At 45.1% G+C, this 26431-nt stretch overlaps 2 protein-coding genes across 5 annotated transcripts in view; one reads left to right on the forward strand and one right to left on the reverse strand.

Annotated features, from left to right (window-relative positions):
• Nucleotides 1-23718, forward strand: part of tpd52l2b (tpd52 like 2b) — a 104831-nt gene extending 81113 nt beyond the window's left edge. Inside the window, exon 10 of the transcript XR_007961447.1 lies at nt 23707-23718. The gene's annotated coding sequence lies outside the window, so the exon portion shown is untranslated. The remainder of the gene's footprint in view (nt 1-23706) is intronic.
• The window catches only part of LOC127596394 (tripartite motif-containing protein 54-like), a 53986-nt gene that overhangs the window by 22222 nt on the left and 5333 nt on the right, over nt 1-26431 (reverse strand). For 2 of the 4 annotated variants that reach the window (XM_052058889.1, XM_052058890.1), the window contains exon 2: nt 24522-24726. In XM_052058889.1, the coding sequence (XP_051914849.1) occupies nt 24522-24726 (205 nt within the window). Of the gene's footprint in view, nt 1-6157; nt 6254-6413; nt 6769-6797; nt 7212-24521; nt 24727-26431 lie in introns of those variants that run through there. The other 2 variants (XM_052058891.1, XM_052058893.1) reach the window with 2 other exon arrangements.

Genomic DNA, 26431 nt, shown 5'->3' on the forward strand with positions numbered 1-26431 from the left:
AGTCTACCGAAACATCTGTGCGGAGTATGGACTGGAAACCCCAAGGTCAAAATGGGAAACACCTCCGAAGGTGGTGGAGAATGACAGAGCGAAGATCCTGTGGGACTTCCAGATCCAGACTGACAAGATGGTAATGGCGAACCAACCAGATATCGTGATCATAGATAAAGGGCAGAGGAAAGCCGTTGTAGTGGATGTAGCGGTCCCAAGTGATGGAAACATCAGGAAGAAGGAACACGAGAAACTCGAGAAATACCAAGGGCTCAGAGAGGAGCTGGAGAGAGCCTGGAAGGTAAAGGTGACAGTCGTGCCTGTGGTGGTCGGAGCACTCGGGGCAGTGACCCCCAAACTAGATGAGTGGTTGCAACAGATCCCGGGAACAACATCGGACATCTCAGTCCAGAAATGTGCAGTGCTGGGAACAGCAAGGATACTGCGCAGAACCCTCAAGCTTCTTGGCCTCTGGTAGAGGACCCGAGCTGAATGAGGGATGGACACCACCTGAGGGGTGAGATGAGGATTTATATATATATATAGGTATTCTTTCTTCTTTTGTATTTCAATTGTCTGATATTCATTATAATTAGCATTTCTTGAATACAATTGTTAAGTTGATCAAAATCCAAAACAAGAACAAACAGTTATATTACTATATTTTATAAGTATATAAAATTTATCTATTTTAATTCTGATTCATGTAGTTTTTTTGTACTAATCTTTTGAATTTGTTTTTGAACTCCTCCAACGATTTGCTAATTTTCAGGTCCGTTTCAAGCTTATTCCATAGATTGACACATATTACTGATACACACCTTTGCTTGATGTTTGTTCTTGTTCTAGATTTTTTGTATTGATTAGTGACCCAAACGTATAGTGAGGGTTTGTTGGGAGCGTCTGGCGGAATCCCCTGTCAGAAGGAGTTTCAACTCCCACCTTCGACAGAGCTTTTCCCATGTTCCGGGGGAGGCGGGGGACATTGAGCCCGAGTGGACCATGTTCCGTGCCTCTATTGTTGAGGCGGCCAATCTGAGTTGTGGCCGTAAGGTGGTTGGTGCCTGTCGTGGCGGCAATCCCCGTACTCGCTGGTGGACACCAGCAGTAAGGGATGCCGTCAAGCTGAAGAAGGAGTCCTATCGAGCCTTTATGGCCTGTGGGACCCCAGAGGCAGCTGACGGGTATCGACTGGCCAAGCGGGCCGCGGCTTCGGTGGTCGCCGAGGCAAAAACCCGAGCGTGGGAAGAGTTCGGTGAGGCCATGGAAGCCGACTTCCGGACGGCTTCGAGGAAATTCTGGTCCACCATCCGACGTCTCAGGAGGGGGAAGCAGTGCACCACTAACACTGTGTACAGTGGGGATGGGGCGCTGCTGACTTCGACTCGGGACGTTGTGAAACGGTGGGCAGAGTACTTCGAAGACCTCCTCAACTCCACCAACACGCCTTCCTTGGAGGAAGCAGAGCCCGAGGACTCTGAGGTGAGCTCTCCTATCTCTGTGGTTGAAGTCACCGATGTGGTTAAAAAGCTCCTCGGTGGCAAGGCCCCAGGGGTGGATGAGATCCGCCCGGAGTTCCTCAAGGCTCTGGATGTTGTGGGGCTGTCCTGGTTGACACGCCTCTGCAACATCGCGTGGTCAACAGGGAGAGTGCCTCTGGATTGGCAGACCGGGGTGGTAGTACCTCTTTTTAAAAAGGGGGACCGGAGGGTGTGTTCCAACTACAGAGGGATCACACTCCTCAGCCTCCCTGGTAAGGTCTATTCAGGGGTGCTGGAGAGGAGGGTCCGTCAGGAAGTCGAGCCTCAGATTGAGGAGGAGCAGTGTGGTTTTCGTCCCGGCCGTGGAACAGTGGACCAGCTCTACACCCTTAGCAGGGTCCTTGAGGGTATGTGGGAATTCGCCCAACCAGTCTACATGTGTTTTGTGGACTTGGAGAAGGCGTTTGACCGTGTCCCTCGGGGAGTTCTGTGGGGGGTGCTTCGTGGGTATGGAGTACCGAACCCCCTGATACGGGCTGTTCGGTCACTATACCACCGATGTCAGAGTTTGGTTCGCATTGCCGGCAGTAAGTCGGAATCGTTTCCAGTGGGCGTAGGACTCCGCCAAGGCTGCCCTTTGTCGCCGATTCTGTTCATAACCTTTATGGACAGAATTTCTAGGCGCAGCCGAAGCGTTGAGGGAGTCCGTTTTGGGGGCCTCAGTATTACATCCCTGCTTTTTGCAGATGATGTGGTGCTGTTGGCTCCTTCAAACGGGGCTCTACAACTCTCACTGGAGCGTTTCGCAGCCGAGTGTGAAGCGGTTGGGATGAAAATCAGCACCTCCAAATCTGAAACCATGGTCCTCAGTCGGAAAAGGGTGGAGTGCCCCCTCCGGGTCGGGGGGGAGATCTTGCCCCAAGTGGAGGAGTTTAAGTATCTTGGGGTCTTGTTCACGAGTGAGGGCAGGAGGGAGCGAGAGATCGACAGGCGGATCGGTGCAGCGTCTGCTGTGATGCGGACGTTGTATCGGTCTGTCGTGGTGAAGAAGGAGCTGAGCCAAAGGGCGAAGCCCTCAATTTACTGGTCGATCTACGTCCCAACCCTCATCTATGGCCACGAGCTATGGGTCGTGACCGAAAGAACGAGATCCCGGATACAAGCGGCCGAAATGAGTTTTCTCCGCAGGGTGTCTGGGCTCTCCCTTAGAGATAAGGTGAGGAGCTCGGTCATCCGGGAGGGGCTCAGAGTCGAGCCGCTTCTCCTCCACATCGAGAGGAGCCAGATAAGGTGGCTCGGGCATCTGATTCGGATGCCTCCTGAGCGCCTCCCTGGTGAGGTGTTCCGGGCATGTCCCACCGGGAGGAGACCCCGAGGAAGACCCAGGACACGCTGGAGAGACTACGTCACCCAGCTGGCCTGGGAACGCCTCGGGATCCCCCGGGGAGAGCTGGAAGAAGTAGCTAGGGAGAGGGAAGTCTGGGCTTCCCTGCTAAAGCTGTTGCCCCCGCGACCCGGCCCCGGATAAGCGGTAGATGATGGATGGATGGATGGATAGTGGCCCATAGATGATAACAGCTCTCTCTAATTTCAAAAAGCTGCTGGATATTTTGGCAAAGGAGGTTTTTATGTGCTTTATATATTAATTGGGTGACTTTGAAGTCAACCAGGTCGTAGAATTTCATTGTGTTTTATTTGATGAATATTGGTTTTGTGTGATTGCTTTTTTTTGTCATTTTAAAACAGGAAGTGTGTTTGTTTTACAGGCTTTTCCCCATATTTCTACACAGTAGGTCATATATCTGAGTAATAATGAGTAATATAATGTATACAAGGAGCTCTTATTCAACACGTCCTTCGGTTTGTGGAGTATCCCGATAGTCTTGGATATTTTTCTTTTTATGTTATCTATGTGTGGCTTCCAGGATAGTTTTGTATCTATTACTAGTCCAGGAAACTTATTTTCATAGACTCGTTCTATTTCAATTGAATTTATTTATTTTAACTTGGTCTTTGATTGGTCTCGTGCCAAAAACAACGAACTTAGTTTATGTTAAATTTAAAGATAGTTTATTTCTGTCGAGGGCGGCCCGGTAGTCCAGTGGTTAGCACGTCGGCTTCACAGTGCAGAGGTACCGGGTTCGATTCCAGCTCCGGCCTCCCTGTGTGGAGTTTGCATGTTCTCCCCGGGCCTGCGTGGGTTTTCTCCGGGTGCTCCGGTTTCCTCCCACATTCCAAAAACATGCATGGCAGGCTGATTGAACACTCTAAATTGTCCCTAGGTGTGAGTGTGAGCGTGGATGGTTGTTCGTCTTTGTGTGCCCTGTGATTGGCTGGCAACCAATTCAGGGTGTCCCCCGCCTACTGCCCGAAGACAGCTGGGATAGGCTCCAGCACCCCCCGCGACCCTAGTGAGGATCAAGCGGCTCGGAAGATGAATGAATGAATGAATGAATATTTCTGTCGAACCAGTTTTTTAATATTGTCAATTCATTTTCCACAGTTTTCAGGAGTTGTGTCATATTTTTTCCAGAGCAGCAATAGGTTAAGTCATCGGCGAACAGGACACATATGAATTGTTTTGACACACTACAGATATCATTTATATATCAAATAGTTTTGGTCCCATCACTGACCCCTGAGGCACTCCATGGATAATCTTCAGTAAGTTGGATTTTTTGTATTTTGAACTGCACATTTTCTAAATAACTTTCAATCCATTTATATGCTGTGCCTCTGATACCATACCTCTCCAATTTATTCAATAATATACTATGGTCTATAGTATCAAAAGCTTTTTATAGATCTAGAAAAATCCAGACCGTGTATTCTTTATTATCTATATTAGTGGTGGTCCGTTGTTCTCTGAAGCCATATTGATTTTCATTTAGCGTGTGTTTATCTATGAAGTTATCGAGTCTGCAAGAAAATAATTTTTCTAATATTTTTGAAAATTTTTGATAACAGTGATATTGGTCTATAATTTGTAAAGAATTGTCTTTCTCCACTTTAAAAAATTGGAATGGTTTTTGCTGTTTTCATTTTTGATGGAAAAATGGAAAAAATCGCATCGTATTGCCAGAAAATTCCATGTATCGTTTAAGTATCGCATCGCTGGCAGTGGATCGTGATGTGTATCGAATCGTCCTCAGTGCTGAGATTCACATCCCTACTATATATGCTCAATAAACAATAAACTAACAAACAATAAACAACTCTTCTTGCACCCCAAAACGGGCCAGAAGACTGTGACGCATGGCTTCAATGGCGGCCATGGTGGGCTGGTTCGTAACTTTGACCGGGTTGGGGAGCCTTATTTTAAAGGTTTCCTGACCCGGTCAGCTGGGGGTTTTTCGACATGTCACAAGGACGCAGTGACAGCTCAAAAGAAGGCTGAAGTGACAGCAGAAGAGTTTTTTTCTTCACTCAAAGAAGATTAACACTGACTTTAATGGGGAGGAATGTCGGCGCCATTTGACTGTCAGTGTTGGACAGCCCCGGGGCGCTTATATTTTTTGCGCGTGTTGTGGGCAGCATTTTTCACAGCCCCGCTTTGTTCAGCGGAAAGGTTGGAGCTGTTGGACAGTCTGCGGCTGGATGGTTGCATGGCTTGAGGAGCCGACGATGAGAAGAAAAGAGCGTCAGCACAGAGCGCAGATGCGTATGTGGAACTGGGAATCGCAGCTTGGAATTGAAGCGGATTTACATGGGACAGTAGAAGAGAGCCAATCTCTTTTTCGTTAATGGACGCTACAGCTTCTTGTTGCTTTCAAACCTAGCTTGTGTGTGCACATTTTCAGCATGACATCTTTGATCCGCTGGTGAAAATGACACTTTGATTCGCTCCTCTTTCATCTCAAACAACAAAGTGTTTGCAGGAAAAGTGGTTAAGATTGCACGACTTGTCTTATGTGTTGTGTTGTATTATTTTGTCATTTTATGTTAACTGTTCTTTTGTTGGTGGTGCAGGCATCCGCAGCGGCTCCTGTTGTCTTGTCTGGTTGAGAGGGACGAAATGTCATCTGTGCTGATACAGCACATTTGACAAAGTTGTACTTGAAGTGATTTGATGTTCTCCCCATGCCGGCTTGGGTTTTCTCCGGGTACTCCCGTTTGCTCCCACATTCCAAAAACATGCGTGACAGGTTGATGGAACACTCCAAATTGTCCCAAAGTGTGACTGTGAGTGTGAATTGTTGTTCGTCTTTGTGTGCCCTGCGATTGGCTGGCAACCAGTTCAGGATGTCCCCCGCCTACTGTTCGAAGACAGCTGGGATAGGCTCCAGCATGCCCCGTAAAGTGGTTCAAAAAAATAGATGGATGGATGGATATAACTACCGTAATAAAAATTAACAAATGCCCTCTGAGAGCTAATTTAAACTCAGTCACCTAAAAAAACAAAAGAAAACAAAACAAAAAAAATAAAAAAATAACTAACAAAAAATCCCAAGCCATTTATAACCCTGCTCTGTACATATACGAGTGACCCTATACAGTCATTCAGTCATACTGAGTCATTTTTTTCCACTTTTTTCAGAAAAGAGGAAAAACTGAACCACATTCTGAATTGAATGATCTGTAAACAATATCTGATTTAGGTTATTATTTTAAGAGGCTGACAAAATGCCTTGTGTTGTAATTGTTTCCAATTTGTACGCCATAACAAGTTGACAAAGCGGACCCACCTCGATTTTCCTGCGCTTCTCTTCAAGCTCGTCCATCAATGCTCGAACTTTTTGGTTGATCTGCACCATTGATGCCACGGCTTCTCTCAGTTCCTCCTGCGAAATTGATTTTGAGTGATGAAAAGTATTGGCTGTCAAAATATGTCTGAAAGCATTACACCCAGTGGGGATTTAATTGAGGGGCAATAATGGTCCACCAGATACAGTACAAGACGAAGAGGTTGAGCTCTATGAAGTCTACCGAGCAACAAGTGACCTTTATAAGTTGTTCTTCATACTCGAGACATGTCAGTTTCGATGGGTTTGTTCCATGGCAAACTCATCCAAGTATCCCTTTATGGGAGCTTGCTTTGCATATTGGAAACAGAAAAGGAAGCTTCACACAGCATATATGAATGGATAGACAAAAACTAATGAATGGATAAGTTCATTCATTCATCTACCGAACCGTTTTATCCTCACTAGGGTCGCGGGTGAATGGATAACTGAATGAATGAATGGATGGATGAACACATGAATATATGGGCAAACGAATGAACTTACTAATGATGAACTGCTGAATAATCAATGAACAAATGAATACCTGATTAATGAATTAATGGATGCAGGAATGAATGAATGAATAAACGAATGAAGGAACAGGCCTTTTTTTGCTGCAGGGCGTCTGTTAGCGGTTGCACTTGGCAGGACTGATGTTCTCCAAAGACCTTGCAAAGAGAGCAAGTGGCCAGCTGACAGGTGATACAATAGATGCTGACCTTCTCATCCGAGTGCTGGGAGCACGTCACCTGAGCAGGAAGTGAAGGTGGGAGTGGGAGGGGCCTGAAGAGGAAGTCAGACCTCAAACAAAAACTCAGTTGTCATCATCTGTATGTGTGTTTTGTTTTTTCCACCTGTCGTCATTATTGCAGACTTTCCGTTTGTAGATGTCGATGAAGCTCTCCACCAGAAGATTGCGCTGCAGGCTGAAGACGCCGTGCCTGTCCATGACTACTTTATGGTGACACGATGGACAGCAGAAGTTTCCACTGCCCTCCGTCATGGTGATTCGAGCCTGAAACAATCAGAGGAGGACACAATGTTGTCCCTGGAATGATGCATGCACAGAAATGTTAGTATCGACACAATGTTCCCACGTGGGCGAGTACGGCACTAAGCCAGTGATTCCCAAACAGGATATCGTGACACAGCGATGTGCTGGAAGAGTGTTTCCCGACCAGGGGTAATGCATACCCCTTGGGGTACGAGAGCACATTGCAGGGGGTACATGAAAACCTTTAATAATTCATTTCCTAGACCTGTGGCTCATTAAAACTCAAACGAGTGCTGAAAAGTTTTTTTTCCATCATATTTGAAGTTTAAATGTCTGTGTACTGTCCTCGCTAAGCTGTATGAGCTTCATCTGTGCAAGACTGCAAGTTAAACTCTGGAGCAGTGGTTCTTAAACTGAGTTCGATCGAACCCCAGGGGTTCGGTGAATCGGTCTCAGGGGTTCGACGGAGCCTCTGGCATGGAGGTTTAGACACAGCCCACTGAACATGTCAATTAGTTATAACACGCCCACTTGGCCATCACTGGCTGCGGATGATCACATTGCATTGCTTGTCCAATCAGTGCTGCGGGAAATTTAGTTCCCTCAGTAGTCAGCGTGTGACTGAAAGCAATGTCAAGTAAAAAAAGAAAGTAGTCAGACGAATAGGTACAACATGCACCACAGAACATGATGGGACTAAGTGTGCTATACAATACAATACATTACAATACAATACATGCTGATTTTTATAGCGCTTTCACAACAGCTGCAACAAAGCGCTTAACAAAACAGTTAACTATCTGCATGATTTGTCATGCCAAGTTGAGCAACTCTCATCTCGCACCGGCAAAACTAAAGGAACAGTTCTTGAATCATATTTTTATTTTTCACTAAGGGTTCGGTTGATGCACCTCTTAACTTGTTGGGTTCTGTACCTCGAACAAGGTTAAGAACCACTGCTCAAGAGACATGATGCAAGATGACTTGAAAGCTGTTTGTAGCTTTTTTTTAATAAAATCTTGACATCAGCGTTTGGAAGAGTGAAGACGACAGGCATGGGTTTGAAGTGATCGCTTTTCTTTCCTTTTTTTTGTAACTTCTTGTTTGTGAATATATCACTTCCTGCTTTACATTGCTTGGACCAAAATAAAACATTTTTTTCAAAATCAGAGCCAGAACAAATTAACTACAACCCCTGAAAGCCAGAACAGCTTGTTTAAAGGGGACTTATTCAAAGGAGCTTCATCTATCTATCTATCTATCTATCTATCTATCTATCTATCTATCTATCGTCATCAGGCGCCGACAGGTATGGCAGACTCCGTCACACATAATACTAGGGAGTATTATCCCTGTTTTTGTCATTTTCGTTTGTTTTTGGCGACTCTGAGCGGCTTACTTACACGAGGGCAAAGTTGCTGCGCATTGGGGAGTCTACACTCGGTCTTTTTTCACCAGCACATGAAAATCCACAAGGTTTTTCGGAGCTAATCGCGAGCAGAGCGGCTGCGCTGCACGGAGCATGGAAACGCCGCCGGAGGAGGGGGAAGCGAGTCGGCGTGCTCGTCAAGCTCCGGCAGCGCGGATTTCGAACCCCGCTCCGATCGATCCATCTTGCTAATCTACGATCTCTGCCAAACAAGTTGGATGCATTTCTTCTCCTCACAAAGACCAACAAAACCTTCTGCACGTTCTGCTGCGCTCTGCTTCACTGAAACCTGGCTCAGTGACCGCCACCCGGATTCCGCGCTACATCTACCCGGCTTACGCCTTCTCCGAGCCGACCGCGACACAGAGCTATCGGGGAAATCGAAAGGTGGTGGGATTTGCTTCTATATCAACAAAGAATGGTGCACTGATGTCACGAAGCTCGAGGCACACTGCAGCCCGGACCTGGAGTCGCCGTCTTTAAACTGCAAGCCATTCTACTCGCCACGTGAGTTCACCTCCTTTTTACTAGTCGGTGTTTACATTGCGCCACAAGCTAACGCTAACACAGCGATAGAAACGCTAGCCGAACAAGTAAACAAACTCGAACTAAAATACCCAGAGTCACCCCTGATCATTTTGGGCGATTTTAATAGAGCACATCTTAACCGTGAACTTCCCAGATATAAGCAGCACATCGACTGTTCCACCAGAGAAGGCAACATTCTAGACCACTGCTATACAACAATCAAAAACGCATACCGATCGGTCGCCCGTGCAGCATTGGGTCTTTCTGACCACAATTTAATCCACTTAATACTTACATACAGACAGAAACTCAAATGTGTTAAACCGGTTGTTAAGACTGTGAAAAAATGGACAGATGAAGCAAAGCTAGCTCTACAAGAATGCTTAGACTGCACTGATTGGGGCGTCTTTGAAACTTCAACGGGCACACTGGATGAATACACAGACACTGTAACATCATACATCAGTTTCTGTGAGGACATGTGTGTACCAACGAAGTCCTTCCGCTCCTTCAACAATAACAAGCCATGGTTTACTCCCAAACTCAGGCAACTCAGGAAAGAGAAAGAGGCCGCATTTAGAAGTGGAGATCGGGCACTGTACAAACACGGCTGAAACCAATTGACAAAGGAAATTAACATAGCTAAGAGAAGCTATGCAGAGAGGCTGAAAACCAGTTCTCTGCTAACGACTCTGCATCTGTATGGAATGGCCTGAAAGCAATCACTAACTATAGAATGCCATCCCCCCAAACAGTGAACAATAAGGGTCTTGCTAATGAACTAAACATGTTTTTCTGCCGATTTGAAAAGGACACCCCCATTTCCCACCCACCCACCTCTACCAGAAACCACTCTACCCCCCCCCCCTCTTTTTCTCCACTACAGATCCACGAACAGGACGTGAGACGGCTCTTCAAGCAGCAAAAGATCAAGAAAGCTCCGGGGCCCGACAAAGTGTCCCCCCCTCCTGCCTGAAAGTCTGTGCTGACCAGCTGGCTCCGGTCTTCACACAAATCTTCAACAGATCCCTGGAGCTGTGTGAGGTCCCATCCTGCTTCAAACAGTCTACCATCATCCCATTTCCCAAGAAATCGGCAACATCAGAACTGAACGACTACAGGCCTGTCGCCCTGACGTCTGTGGTCATGAAGTCCTTTGAACGCCTTGTGCTGAACCACGAAGAACGTCACTGGACCCCTGCTGGACCCTCTCCAGTTTGCCTACCGGGCAAACAGGTCTGTGGAAGACGCAGTCAACATAGGTCTGCACTACATCCAGCTGTCAAACTAATAAAGTTCGCAGACGACACCACGGTCATCGGTCTCATCAAAGACGGCGACGAGTCTGCGTACCGCCAACAAGTGGAGCAGCTGGAGCTCTGGTGCAGCAGAAACAACCTCGGGCTGAACACGCTCAAGACTGTAGAGATAATCATGGACTTCAGGAAACATTCTTCTTCACAGTTGCCCCTCACACATTTTCCAACTGCCCTGTGTCAACCGCCGAGACCTTCAAGTTCCTGGGAATCACAGTCTCCCAGGACATGAAGTGGGAAGTCAACACCATCTCCATCCTGAAAAGGGCCCGCCAGCGGATGTACTTCCTGAGGCTGCTGAGGAAGCATGGCCTGCCACAGGAGGTGCTACAACAGTTCTACACAGCAGTCATCGAATCAATCCTGTGTTCTTCCATTACGGTTTGGTTTGGGGCCGCCACAAAAAAGGACAAAATCCGACTTCAACGGAGAGTTAGGACGGCGGAGAAAATCGTTGGCACCGCCCTACCCACTCTTGAGGACTTGCACACTGCAAGAATCAAGACAAGGGCACGGAAAATCCTCCTGGATCCCCCGCACCCTGCCCACCACCTTTTCCAGTCACTCCCCTCAGGCAGACGCTACAGATCCATGCGCACCAAATCCAGTAGACACTTAAACAGCTTCTTCCTTCTAGCCATTAACTCCTTAAACAGTCACTGACGTCGTCACTCTTCTTGTACTACAAAATGGTACTACAAAACTACTGGTTACTCTAAAATGGTTCAATGATTTTGTTGTTTACGATGATAACTAATGCAGCGTGTTATCCCGGAGATAAATTCCTTGTGTGTTTTACATACTTGGCCAATAAAGATGATTCTGATCGATCTATCTATCTATCTATCTATTGCTCTCTCTCTCTCTCTATCTCTCTATCTATCCATATAGATAGACTTATAGCATCTAGATAGATAGATAGATAGACAAAAGCTGGTTTATTCTTTTTTTATTCATACTTCTTATATAATCTTTATTTTTGTTGCATAATATGTAAATATAAAATATGTATAGTACCGGTACTTTGTACAACTTGTATGTATATATGTATGTATATATATATGTATATATATGTATTGTATGTTTTTTTTTTGTTTTTTTTTGTTTTTTTTCCAAGATGGCGCCCGAGTAGGCAGCCTTCGGCAAGTGCTCTTCAAGAGCCTTGCTTTTTTGTTCTTTTTTGCTGTTTTTGTCTTTTGTTTTGTCACATGTTGTTTGTTGTTTCATTGTGTGGACCAGATATGGACTGTTTTCAGCGCTTTTTGGCCACGACATTCGTCAAAGGAGCAGTATCTGTGCTTGGTGGTTGCGCCTTCTCGGCAGCACGCCTGGACCAGCACAGATTTTGATTGGGAGGAATGTCGGCGCCATTGACTGTCGGTGCTGGACAGACCTGGGGCGCTTGTGTTTTTGGCGCCAGTAATGGGCAGCATTTTTCACAACCCCGATTTGTTCAGTGGCTATGTCAGCGCTGTTGGACAGTTGGCGATGAGGAGAGAGGAGCGTTGGCGAAGAGCGCCGATGCGTATTTGGGACCGTGAGTCGCCGCTTGGAATTGAAATGGATTTCCATGGGACAGGAGAAGTGAACCAATCTCTTTTTCGTCAATGGATGCTACAGCTTCCTGTTGACTTTGAAACTTAGCTTGTAGCCGACGTGTGCACATTTTGAGCATGACGTCTCTGATCCACTGGTTAAAGGACACTTTGATTCTCTCCTCTTTCATCTCAAACTGCTTCAAACAACAAAGCGTGTGACGGAAAAGTTGTTAGGACTGCACGACTGTCCGTGTTTTATGTTATGTGTTGTGTTTATTATTTTACTTTATGTTAACTGTTTTGTAAAGCGCTTTGTTACAGCTGCCGCTGTTGTGAAAGCGCTATATAAATCAGCATGTATTGTATTGTATTGTATTTATTGGCTTTTATTTTGCTTTGATTTTACCCTGCCACACATCAGGCAATCTGGTCAACTCTCGGGCTGCGTGTGGGGTTCAGCAATTAGTTGTGGTGAGTGGTCAACCACTGGGCCAGTGGTTATTCTGCAATTATTATTTTTTTTAAATCAGCGTTGCACAATGAAGCAACTTCACAGATTAGAGCCAGTCAACATGCAGATAAGCAAAATGTGCACATACTAAAAATTCATTTCTGGGTTTCTAACTGTTGAGACCCAGCCACCCACCAAGCCATACAAATACGGTGTACAAAATACACATTCCTGGCTACACTCTGAACTGGTTGCCAGCCAATTGCAGGGCAGACATAGACGATTAACCATTTGCGCTCACAATGACACTTAGGGACAATTCCATTAGCCTCCCATGCATGTGTTTGGAATGTGGGAGGAAACTGGAGTACCCGGAGAAAACCAACACAAGCACGGGGAGAACATGCAAACTCCTCACAGGAAGGCCACAGCCAGAATCTAACCCTGTTCCTCTGTGCTGTGGGGCCTAAGTGCGAACCAGTCAACCATTGTGATGCCTAAATGTAATATGTGCCTATGGAATAACAACACCTGCAGACTCTGTAACTAAAATGTATGTACTCACTACGCTGACTGTATTCAAGTGAATGGGGTTAGAGGCTCTATTGGCCTCGTGCATATACACAAACATATAAATTTAACGTGCATATGCATGTTCAACACATAAATCTGTGATTCATCATTTTCTTTGTGCTTGAATTTGTCCATATTCGCTGCTCTTAAATGATTTTTTCATGCATGTTTTGTATGCAGCACTCTTTAATTTTGGAATGAATTAAAAATGATTGACAGAATCATTATATGTCGTCAGTTTCTATGTCCAGCAAGCATTCTGAAGATATGAACCTTTTGAAAATAGGATAAAGATTAAGTTATAAATGTTGTGGGGCCATCTCAAGTGGGTGAGATGTCGTCAAATGGATTATAGGGAAATGCGGCAGGGTTTATGCAAACTCAAATTTATGCAGGAGCCATCACTTAATTCACTCAATTAATGAACATTCACACGCCATTGCATGTGAATGTTTTCTTCACACCATGGAATGGTGTGAAGAAAATAGGGCAATGAATCTAACTGTGAATTTGCAAATACACTCAACTTGTGTGCACATTTGTTCACATTTATTTGGGAATGAAGACCACTAAATTCACACTCTTCTATGTTCCCACTTACATATTCTCTCTCTACTGAACCGCTTTTACACCATTTTTATGGTTTACAAAAAAGATAAAGTACATTTAGTGCAGCCTCAAAGCCTATGGACGTTCACCATTTAACTTCGCATAATGTCCAAAGATGGAATCATAAAATGCGTGCGTGGGTGTGAGTCGCCACCTGTTATTATTTTATTTTTTTTGTAATGGTACAGTCCAAGTTGGGTTAGGCCACAATGCACAGTATGCAGCTGCCTTTACTCTGCTGTCCACATACAGGTTAGCAGTACAAATATGAATCTGATTTTAATTGTCTTCTCTGGATAATATTGTTTGAAAATATTCAGGACATCACACACCTTAGGAGTAGCTGCCAGCAGTTCTAGTCACGGGGATGGTCAGTGAGTGTCAGTTGCGCTCACTTGGAAATCAGTGTCTTAATGAAAAAGGCATGGCGTGAAAGGACTCCATCCATTTTCCGATCCGCTTTATCCGCACAAGGGTCGCGGGGCGTGCTGGAGCCTATCCCAGCTGTCTTCGGGCAGCAGGCGGGGGACACCCTGAACCAGTTGCCAGCCAATTGCAGGGCACACAGAAAAGAACAAGCATTCGCACTCACACTCAAATCTAGGGACAATTTGTAGTGTTCAATCAGTCTGCCATGCATGTTTTTGGAATGTGGGAGGAAACCGGAGTACATGGAGAAAACCCACACAGGCATGAGGAGAACATGCAAACTCCACACAGGAAGGCTGGAGCTGGCATCAAACCCACGACCTCCGTGCTGTGAGGTCGATGCGTTAACCACTCCCACACCGGGCAGCCCGGTCCTGAAATAGTTTGATGGAAGCCTCAGCTGCTGCTGGGTCTCCTGGATTTACAGCATGGATTGAAAGCTCCAAATGGGAATGTTGTTGTCATGCTTGGTTGCTGCGTCAACTGTAGGTCACAGTCATGCAGTCATGTTTTCCATGTGTCTGAACAATCAACTCCCTGAGCATTCCACAGACCACAGTGAACAACATCAAACATCCACGCGGCAGCCAGACTAGTATCACACCTGTCCAGAAAGAGGTGAGACCGTAATTTACATGATGAAGGGATGTTCCAAAATAATAAAAAAAAATTCAAACCACCTATAGAAAAGGAAATGTATAAAAACATTAAATAGAGCATTGAATCTGGATTTGTGACACGAATAAAAGTAGCCATAGTTTATAAGAATTGGTTAAGTATGAAAGATTTTCTGGCACTTTTTATTTTGTGAATCAGCCCAAACCGACTTCAAAGAAATCAATGTAAATAAATGGGAAATGTGTCATGATAACTGTTAATACATTTTGGCTTGGTAATATTTGCTATTTTATTATATCAAAACTATGATAAGGTGGAGAGTGACAAGAGTGCGCTTTTCATCACAATATATAACTATAAATATGGTTGGAAAGGTAATAATTTGCATTTTCAACCATGTTTACACAACATTATATTCCAGTTTCTACCCACTGGTTTGGCTTATTTCTTGAAACAAAAATGACACTCAAAATAACATGGACAAATGTCCAAACAACCTTGGATTCTTTCATTTCGCGTTGATTTCATCAAATTGCAAATGTCTTATATGTATACGTCTTTGATGTCATTTATTTTGTCTACATATTAGTCAAAATAGGTTTAACACTTTCAGGGACAGCGGTGACTACAGTGGACAGCTGATCATGTTATCAGGTTACAGGGTGCATGAAAGGCTTACGGTTTCTTTTTTTTCCAGACAGTGGTCTTTTTTTAGAGAAGAGAAAATCTCCCACACTTTCGGCTGTCACTTCAGCCTGCGTCGAAGCTGTCACAACTTCCTTGTGTCAGCTCTGACGAAGTCTGAATGAAAGAAACTTTAAACCTTGGTCTGAGTGCATCTTTACAGATGGTTATGTACAAGCAGCCTTTAGCCAGCACAATGAGGCCACATTTAGCACATTTTCTTGAGTCTGGTTGATCGACACTTATGAGTTGATTCTCAGTCTAACGCGGGGGTAGGCAAACATTTTGACTTGCGGACAACAATGGGTTCTAAAATTTGAAAATGGGGTGGCCCAGTAGTCCATAGGTCAGCACGTCGACTTTACAGATCAATTCCAGCTCCGCCCTCCCTGTGTGGAGTATGCATGTTCTCCCCGGGCCTGCGTGGGTTTTCTCTGGGTACTCCGGTTTCTTCCCACATTCCAAAAACATGCATGGCAGGCTGGTTGAACACTCTAAATTGTCCCTAGGTGTGAGTGTGGGCGTGGATGGTTGTTCGTCTCTGTCTGCCCTGCGATTGGCTGGCAACCGATTCAGAGTGTCCCCCGCCTACTGCCCGAAGACAGCTGGGATAGGCTCCGGCACCCCCCACGACCTAGTGAGGATGAAGCGGTTCGAACAATCAATGAATGAATGAATAATATTAAACAGCCACCACAAATACTTTGTGCTTCCATGGTTTCTGACCTTCAACCAATCACTAACTGTACCGTGCTCAACATCAGAAACAAACGGACCCCAATCCGATCTGGTACCACCGGAAATTACGTTCTTTGATTTGTTTATTGTTAGAGGAAACTATGAGCTAAATTGTATCATGTTTAAAGTTTCATTTTAATTTGGACACATCAAAACGTTTGGATGCATATCCAGCACCCCCAAATGGTTGCGCATAAAGGCGCCAGCTACCTGGCCGGAGGGCTGTTGAAGTCCACAATTAGCACGTCAATGCAGGTGGGCGACCACAGGGGAGAAGGCGAAACTCAGTCACAAAAGGGAAATGAATAATTCGGGAACAGCGGTATAACAACAAAAGACAAGTTGAGAACACCCATTGCGCCCAGCCAACATTGGCCATCCGCAAAGTCTGCAACATGTTAATTCAATGTAGACCAGACAGAAAAAGGCGCCAACGTACTGGTGGTTCAATGTTTAAAACAGGTAACCAATTACTACCGAGGGGCCGGACCGTGGGTGCGGTATGCAAATATCCGGGGCAGTGTTTTCCTTGTATGTTACAATAAAAGTCTGAATTGGCGGGAAGGGAGCTCGAGTGTGATCGCGGAGCAACTAACCGTCGTTAGCTCTCAGAGACCATTTTTTTTAACTTTGTCGGAGAAAATCTCTGACAAATTACATTTATTTCCTTTTTTCTTGTTTTGTGTAGAAAAATAAAAATTATAAAAAGATATTAGAAAACAGTAGAATGTTCAGAATCAGAGATGATGATCACCCAGACCTGAGCTCCAGCTCCAAACGACCCTGCTGTAGGAGATAAATGGCCATCTCCTGTGTTTTAGAGATGGTCTTCTCACCGTCGCATAGAAATGCTTCTGCCACTCCTCTTCCAAACCGTCTGTTTCCTCTGTCAAGAATATGAGCATTTTTATCCTCAAAAGACTGCTCCTTCTCTTTTAGGTGCAGGTAGACAGCTGAGTCTTGACCTGAGGAGTTAGCCCAGCTGTGTCCTGCAATGCTCCTGCTCAGATGCTGTTTGGTTTCCCTAATACACGTGTCCATGCATTCTTCATTGCACTTGACTGCATACGCTAGATTGCTTTTCTTAGGATGAGCTGGTCTTTGTCTCTGGGTGTTACCAGGTTTGAACTGTAACAAAATGTTATTTTAGTTAAAAAGCCTTCTGAGTTTTTTGGACAGACCTGATCCATGGAACAGGTCTACAGCCAGTGGTCGTTTGGCGCTCCCGATTGTTTGGGGCTCCGGCGGCGGTTGACACATTGGTACCGCGCCGGTGGCGGGGTTCACACCTGGGGAACCAGCGGCTGTCGACCCATTGCTCGGACGTGGGCCGACCCAACACGTTTTAGGGTATAAGACGGAAATCTAACCTAGAAAACCAACCGGCCGGTCGGTGAGCCAGGCGGCGGCGGCGGTGGAGGCACGGCACGCTCGACCACCGAGGCAGCGCGAGCAAGCGATAGCCTGCTGGCGTGGTTGGGCGGCGCTGGCAGCTGGAGCTACCACCACTTGAGGCCAGCCTGCTGAACGGTTAATCCGGCAGCAGCGGCGGAAAAGTTCGAACACCGCGGCAGTGCCGTCAGGGGAGGCCACAGGCTCACTGCCACGTCACCAACTTCCGAGTTGGCAGAACGACCACAGCACACCTCATCAACTAGCTGACAGCCGGCTAGCAACAAAACCCGAAAAATGCCGCCCAAACGGGGACAAGATATTAAACAGGACGAAGAATTGATGACCCTTACGCAAGTCAATGAACTACTCACGCAACAAAAAGAACTGTTCACAGCACTTATTCAGCAACAACAGGATCACATCAAAGGATTTGTAATGATACTAGACTCAATAAACACACGACTCGACAATTTTTCCAGGGAAGTACAAGAACTGAAAACAAGTCTTAATTTTACCCAAAAGGAGGTTGATGACATTAAAAAACAACAAACGAATGGAACTGACCATTGCAAAATCATGCAAACTGAAATCTATCTAGTATGTGACAGTATGCTGGTTTTAACTGACAAGATGGATTACTTAGAGCAGGGGTGCCCATTAGGTAGATACTGATCTACCGGTAGATCTAAGACAGGTCCCAAGTAGATCCGAGGTGTTTTTGTACATGTTAGTAATATATATTTTTTGTGTTAATGTACGCTGCACCCTAATCATCCTATCAGTCTCATTTTCACACAAAAATAAAAAATAAAATTAAAAAATGAAATAAAGCGGTTAAGTCTTGAATTTACGGTGGCGAGTGAGTACGTCACCGGAAGTTGTTTGCGCTCTGCAGTCTGCAATTGCAGCTTGTAATCAGAGCTGTTGCGCTCTATCTTTTATCGTCATTATTCTCATTCAGAGTTTGCTTCGTGTACAATTCACCAAGGGCACGGGCAAAGAATAGGAATCTCGGAGGGCCCAGGGAAGCACTTTAAAACTGTACGTGTGAGCTACGATAGTTAGCAGGCTACAAAAGTGCATCGCATGCCTCAGTTTCAGGCTGTTTCTCACCATGGCGTTCATATGTGCATGTGTGTGCGCGTGTGCGCCGGTACGGGTAGATCCAGGGAGGTTAGTTCATCGAAAAGTAGATCTTCGGTCCAAAAAGTTTGGGAACCCCTGCTTTACATATATATGCAACCTGTCATTTAAAGTCGGTATTTTTCCATCAAAAATGAAAACAGCAAAAATCATTCCAATTTTTTAAAGTGGAGAAAGACAATTCCTTACAAATTATAGACCAATATCACTGTTACCAAAATTTTCAAAAATATTAGAAAAATTATTTTCTTGCAGACTCGATAACTTCATAGATAAACACACGCTATTAAATGAAAATATGGCTTCAGAGAACAAGGGACCACCACTAATATAGATAATAAAGAATACACGGTCTGGATTTTTCTAGATCTATAAAAAGCTTTTGATACTATAGACCATAGTATATTATTGAATAAATTAGAGAGGTATGGTATCAGAGGCACAGCATATAAATTGATTGAAAGTTATTTAGAAAATGTGCAGTTCAAAATACAAAAAAATCCAACTTACTGAAGATTATCCATGGAGTGCCTCAGGGGTCAGTGATTGGACCAAAACTATTCATTTGATATATAAATGATATCTGTAGTGTGTCAAAACAATTCATATGTGTCCTGTTCGCCGATGACTTAACCTATTGCTGCTCTGGAAAAATATGAAACAACTCCTGAAAACTGTGGAAAATGAATTGACAAAATTAAAAAACTGGTTCGACAGAAATAAACGATCTTTAAATTTAACAAAAAACAAGTTCGTTGTTTTTGGCACGAGACCAATCAAAGACCAAGTTAAAATAAATAAATTCAATTGAAATAGAACGAGTCTATGAAAATAAGTTTCCTGTACTAGTAATAGATACAAAACTATCCTGGAAGCCACACATAGATAACATAAAAAGAAAAATATCCAAAACTATCGGGATACTCCACACACCGAAGGACGTGTTGAATAAGAGCTCCTTGTATACATTATATTACTCATTATTACTCAGATATATGACCTACTGTGTAGAAATATGGTGAAAAGCCTGTAAAACAAACACACTTCCTGTTTTAAAATGACAAAAAAAAGCAATCACAATAATCAACAGGTCTAAATATATAGAACCCACAAATCCAATATTCATCAAATAAAACACAATGAAATTCTACGAACTGGTTGACTTCAAAATCACCCAATTAATATATAAAGCACATAAAAACCTCCTTTGCCAAAATATCCAGCAGCTTTTTGAAATTAGAGAGAGCTGTTATCATCTAAGTGGCACTAATCAATACAAAAAATCCAGAACAAGAACAAACATCAAGCAAAGGTGTGTATCAGTAATATGTGTCAATCTATGGAATAAGCTTTAAACGGACCTGAAAATGAGCAAATCGTTGGAGGAGTTCAAAAACAAATTCAAAAGATTAGTACAAAAAAACGACATGAATCAGAATTAAAATAGATAAATTTTATATACTTATAAAATATAGTAAAATAACTGTTCTTGTTTTGGATTTTGATCAACTTAACAATTGTATTCAAGAAATGCTAATTATAATGAATATCAGACAATTGAAATAAAAAAGAAGAAAGAATACCTATATATATATTATATATATATATATATAAATCCTCATCTCACCCCTCAGGTGGTGTCCGTCGCTCATTCAGCTCGGGTCCTCTACCAGAGGCCAGGAAGCTTGAGGGTTCTGCGCAGTATCCTTGCTGTTCCCAGCACTGCACATTTCTGGACTGAGATGTCCGATGTTGTTCCCGGGATCTGTTGCAACCACTCATCTAGTTTGGGGGTCACTGCCCCGAGTGCTCCGACCACCACAGGCACGACTGTCACCTTGACCTTCCAGGCTCTCTCCAGCTCCTCTCTGAGCCCTTGGTATTTCTCGAGTTTCTCGTGTTCCTTCTTTCTGATGTTTCCATCACTTGGCACCTCTACATCCACTACAATGGCTTTCCTCTGCCCTTCATCAATGATCACGATATCTGGTTGGTTCGCCATTACCATCTTGTCAGTCTGGATCTGGAAGTCCCACAGGATCTTCGCTCTGTCATTCTCCACCACCTTCGGAGGTGTTTCCCATTTTGACCTTGGGGTTTCCAGTCCATACTCCGCACAGATGTTTCGGTAGACTATGCCAGCCACCTGGTTATGGCGTTCCATGTAAGCTTTCCCTGCCAGCATCTTACACCCTGCAGTTATGTGTTGGATCGTCTCAGGTGCCTCTTTGTACAACCTACACCTTGGGTCTTGTCTGGTGTGGTATATCTGGGCCTCAATGGCTCTGGTGCTCAGGGCATGCTCCTGAGCAGCCAGGATGAGTGCCTCTGTGCTGTCCTTCAGGCCAGCCCTCTCTAGCCACTGATAGGACTTCTTGAGATCAGCCACTTCAGTTATGGTCCGGTGGTACATCCCGTGTAGGGGCTTGTCCTCCCATGATGGTCCCTCTTCCAGCACCTCATCTTCTGTTCCCTGTTGTCCGAGACATCCTCTGAGTACGTCATCCGTTGGAGCCTTCTCCTTGATGTATTCATGGAGCTTGGATGTTTCATCCTGGACAGTGGCTCTCACACTCACTAGTCCTCGGCCTCCTTCCTTTCGGCTTGCGTACAGTCTCAGGGTGCTGGATTTGGGATGGAACCCTCCATGCATGGTTAGGAGCTTTCGGGTCCTAACGTCCGTGGTCTGAATCTCTTCCTTTGGCCACCTTATTATTCCTGCAGGGTATCTGATCACTGGCAGGGCATAGCTGTCTATTGCCCGGGTCTTATTCTTGCCATTGAGCTGGCTTCTTAGGACTTGCCTCACTCGCTGGAGGTATTTGGCCGTAGCCGCTTTCCTTGTGGCCAGTTCGAGGTTGCCATTGGCTTGCGGTATTCCGAGGTACTTGTAACTGTCCTCAATGTCTGCTATTGTTCCTTCAGGGAGTGAGAGCCCTTCAGTGCGGACTACCTTTCCTCTATTAGTCACCATCCGACTACATTTCTCAAGCCCGAATGACATCCCGATGTCGCTGCTGTAGATCCTGGTCGTGTGGATCAGGGAGTCTATGTCCCTTTCGCTCTTAGCATACAGCTTTATGTCATCCATGTAGAGGAGGTGACTGATTGTAGCTCCATTTCTGAGGCGGTATCCATAGCCTGTCTTGGTGATTACTTGGCTTAGGGGGTTCAGTCCTATGCAGAACAGCAGTGGGGAGAGTGCATCACCGTGGTATATGCCACATTTGATGGACACTTGGGTAAGTGGCTTGCCATTGGCTTCAAGTGTGGTTTTCCACATCCTCATCGAGTTTGCAATGAAGGCTCTTAGGGTCCTGTTCACCTTATACAACTCCAAGCATTCAGTGATCCATGTATGTGGCATCGAGTCATAGGCTTTATTGTAATCAATCCAGGCTGTGCACAGGTTGGTACGTCGGGACCTGCAGTCTTGTGCGACTGTTCTGTCAACCAGGAGCTGATGTTTGGCTCCTCTGGTATCTCGACCAATGCCCTTCTGTGCTTCGCTCATGTATTGATCCATGTGTCCACTTATCTTAGCCGCAATGATGCCTGACATGAGCTTCCATGTTGTGGAGAGACAGGTTATTGGCCAATAGTTGGATGGGACCGCACCCTTTGAGGGATCCCTTCATGATCAGGATCGTTTGCCCTTCGGTTAGCCATCCTGGGTGAGTCCCATCCCTCAGCAGCTGGTTCATTTGTGCTGCTAGGCGCTTATGGAGTGCTGTGAGTTTCTTTAGCCAGTAGGTGTGGACCATGTCCGGGCCTGGTGCTGTCCAGTTCTTCATATATGAGACTCTTTCCTGTATGTCTGCTACTGTTAGGGTAACTGGGTTCTGTTCAGGGAGGTTGCTGTGCTCCTCTCTCAGGGTCACCAGCTATTGTGCACTGCTGTTATGTGCAACCTCCTTCTCCCATATGCCTTTCCAGTACCTATCAGTGTCCAGTCTTGGTGGGTCAGCTCTGTTGTTAGGACCCTGCCACTGCGCGTACACTTTCGCAGGTTGTGTTGCGAACAGCCTGTTTATTCGTGTGGCCTCATTCTCTTTCGTGTACCGCTTTAGGCGGCTGGACAAGGCTTGGAGCCTTTGTTTGGCAGTTTCGAGTGCTTCAGGTATGGTCATCTGGATGTACTTCTCGGGTATAGGCCTTTTCATCACAACTCTCTGGGCCTCCGTCAATTGACTCACATCTTTCCGGGCCGCCTTGATCTTAGCCTCCAACCGTCTTTTCCATGGTGGGTAACGTTTCTCATGGCTTCCATGGTTGCTCTTATAGCCAAGCATCTCAAGGATCACTGATGCTGAAGCGTATATCAGCTCATTGGTTTCCGTGATCGTTACGGTAGGGATCGCCCTCAGTGCTGCATTCACACTTTCCATGAGACTTTCAGGTGGTACTTTACATAGCCGTTGTAATCGGTTTCTAGGTTGCCCAGCTTTCATTCTCGCCATGATCTTAGCTTTCAGGTCAGTTGCTGCCTCGCTCAGCATTTCATTCATTGGGGCTGGCCTCCCAATCTCATCATCTGCATTCATTGGGGCTTGCCTCCCAATCTCTGGTATGACCTCATCCTCTGGTCTGGCAGCCTGGGGCCCTTCACCATGGAACCTGCGTTCTACCTCATCAATCTCAAGTTGTGACAGCAGTTGCCGTTTGTGGATGTTGGCACACTGAGTTACTAGTTGTTTCGTGGTCAACCGTGACTGTGGGTTACGAAGTAACCATTCAGCCCACATTCTCTGCATGTAACCCCTCTGACTAGGGTTGCTTGAGTAGTAGCATTCCAACAGCGCCATGTTATCGCATCTCGTCCATCTCCGCTTTGTTCCAGTAGCCCATTTTTCATCAAGGTGCTCTGGTTCCCTAGCACCTGACGCAGACCTTGTTTGGCCGGGCGACGTCTGAGCCGGCATGTCATTCATTTTATTGTCTCTCATCATTGTATGAGGTAGGCATTAGCGTGAAGGATCTTGCCCAAGGACCCACACTGGATGGTATTATGTGCGGGATTCGAACCACCGTCTCCCGTTTGCCAAACCGATGCCTTACCAACTGAGCTATCCAGCCGCTATATAGCTATATATATATATATTATATATATATATATATATATATATTTTTTTTTCATTCATTCATTCATCTTCCGTACCGCTTGATCCTCACTAGGGTCGCGGGGGGTGCTGGAGCCCATCCCAGCCGTCTCCGGGCAGGAGGCGGGGGACACCATATTATATATATATATATATATATATATATATATATATATATATATATATATATATATATATATATATATATATATATATATATATAACCAAAAGGTATATAAATAGAATAGTATAGTATAGACAAGGGTAAAAGTATTATGATATGTAGATTTTTCATTTCTTCATTGTTCTGAAAAATGATCAATTTAGCTACATAATAAAGGGTAGGACGAGATAGGTTATTTACTTCTTCCTACTCCTTTGAGCATACAACTGCGATGATGTGTGTTTTCTTCTTTTAACTACTTGCTAATTTTCCTTTCATAATTTTTGTTTGACCTTTGTCAACCTGTTATTGTGTGTACTATATATGCTCAATAAACAAATAAACACATGGAATGATAAGATTGTTTCATCTCTCTGTTCCCTCTCATCCATCTTGCTCTTTTCCCTTCTTTCAGTAGATCTGCTTGGTTTTTGGTAATGTGGTGTATGTGAGGGGAAAACATCTGCATGTTTCTGAGGTGGCTGTCATGGGAATGTACACAAGCTAAGGCTCTATCTTGCATCTTGTATTTGGAACATCCAGCAGAAGTTGAACATTTTGGGCTCTGGATGGCTGCATCCACAGGGCAAGGAACTAAACAAGAACTAAGTTACTGACCTGGTAGAGCTCATTGGCACACCTCCTGCACAGGTTGTGCTGGCATGGCAGGATGACGATGGGCTTGTGGAGGATCTCCAGGCAGATGGGACACATCAGCTGCTTCTCCAGAGTGGCAAGTCCCACTTCCCATTCACCACCTCCAAAGCTTCCACCGCCGCCCCGCTGCAGTTGACTGAGAGACATGGCATCTGCACTACAATTCCTGTGGATGAGAAATTGTATTACTTCTTTTTGCGTCTACATGACAATTAACAACATTAAAACAGTTCAACCTTTGGTAATGGTGACAGTTTAACCCTGGTGCAGAACTTTTTGTGTTTGCAAGGCACTTTGATTTTTTTCTTCCCCCCCAATTTTGCTGCTGTAGACTGCAAATTTCCCCAGTGAGAGACAAATAAAAGTTATCTTACCTTATCTTAATCAAGTTAAAATCCACTGCCCAGAAGAGCGCATGCTGGCAAGTTTGTCCTTAATTCAAACTCCTCGCGTATGTGTGTTCTACATTCATTCATTCATTCATCTTCCGAACCGCTTGATCCTCACTTGGGTCGCGGGGGTGCTGGAGCCTATCCCAGGTGTCTCCGGGCAGTAGGCGGGGGACACCCTGAATCGGTTGCCAGCCAATCGCAGGGCACACAGAGACAAACAACCATCCACGCTCACATTCACACCTAGGGACAATTTAGAGTGTTCAATCAGCCTGCCATGCATGTCTTTGGAATGTGGGAGGAAACCGGAGCACCCAGAGAAAACCCACACAGGCCCGGGGAGAACATGCAAACTCCACACATGGAGGCCGGAGCTGGAATTGAACCAGGTACCTCTGCACTGTGAAGCCGACGTGCTAACCACTGGACTACCGGGCCGCCTTGTGTTCTACATACTTGGCCAATAAAGATGATTCTGATTCTGATTCTGAACTCGATCGGCAAATTGGTGCCGTTCTTAAATCCAGCTTCTTTCACCTTAGACAGCTAGCCAAAATAAAACCTCTCCTCTCACATGAACACTTTGAGACAGTAATTCATGCCTTTGTCACATCACATTCTCATTACTGCAATGCCCTTTACTTTGGAGTCAGCCAGTCCTCCATTAAGTGCCTTCAGCTGGTCCAGAATGTCGCTGCTCGCCTCTTGACTGGTACTCGTAAGAGGGAGCACATAACTCCTACTCTGGCATCCCTTCACTGGCTCCCCATTCATTTTAGAGTTATTTTCAAGATCCTCCTCTTTGTTTTCAAATCTCTGAATAATCTCGCGCCACCTTACCTCTCTGAGCTCATCCGCCCCTACAGACCTGCCCGGCGCCTCAGGTCTGTGGACCAGACATTATTAGAAGTACCAAGAACTAAACTGAGGCTCAGAGGGGATCAAGCCTTTTCTGTTGCAGGTCCCTATCTTTGGAATGACCTACCACTGAACATTCGGCAAGCCTCCTCGCTGTACATCTTCAAAACCCTCCTCAAAACTCAGACAATTTTGAGTGTTCAATCAGCCTGCCATACATGTTTTTGGAATGTGTGAGGAAACCGGACTTCTAGAAAACCCACACAAGCACGGGGAGAACATGCAAACTCCACACAGGAAGGCCGGAGTACTTGACCAATTGTATTAAAATACAGAAAACTAAATCCTAAACAAAGTTCCAAGAACACAAGGAATCCAAAGTACCAAAACAAAACCATGACTGTGGCAAAAAACTAACAGGAACAGAACCATGACAGAAACAAACATGTCAGTTGCAAGCAACAAGAAAACAATGACCCAACAATGTGTGGTCGGGCTGGGAGTCCTTTTAAAGCACTAATTACAGAATGACCAACGTGTGCAGCTCCAAGGAGAGCCCTACAGTGCAACCTGTTGGTCCCATACAGAATCATGACAGCTATGGGAAACTTAAGTGATGGT

This window comes from Hippocampus zosterae, chromosome 2 (assembly GCF_025434085.1).
Source record: "Hippocampus zosterae strain Florida chromosome 2, ASM2543408v3, whole genome shotgun sequence".
In the NCBI taxonomy this organism is placed as follows: domain Eukaryota; kingdom Metazoa; phylum Chordata; class Actinopteri; order Syngnathiformes; family Syngnathidae; genus Hippocampus; species Hippocampus zosterae.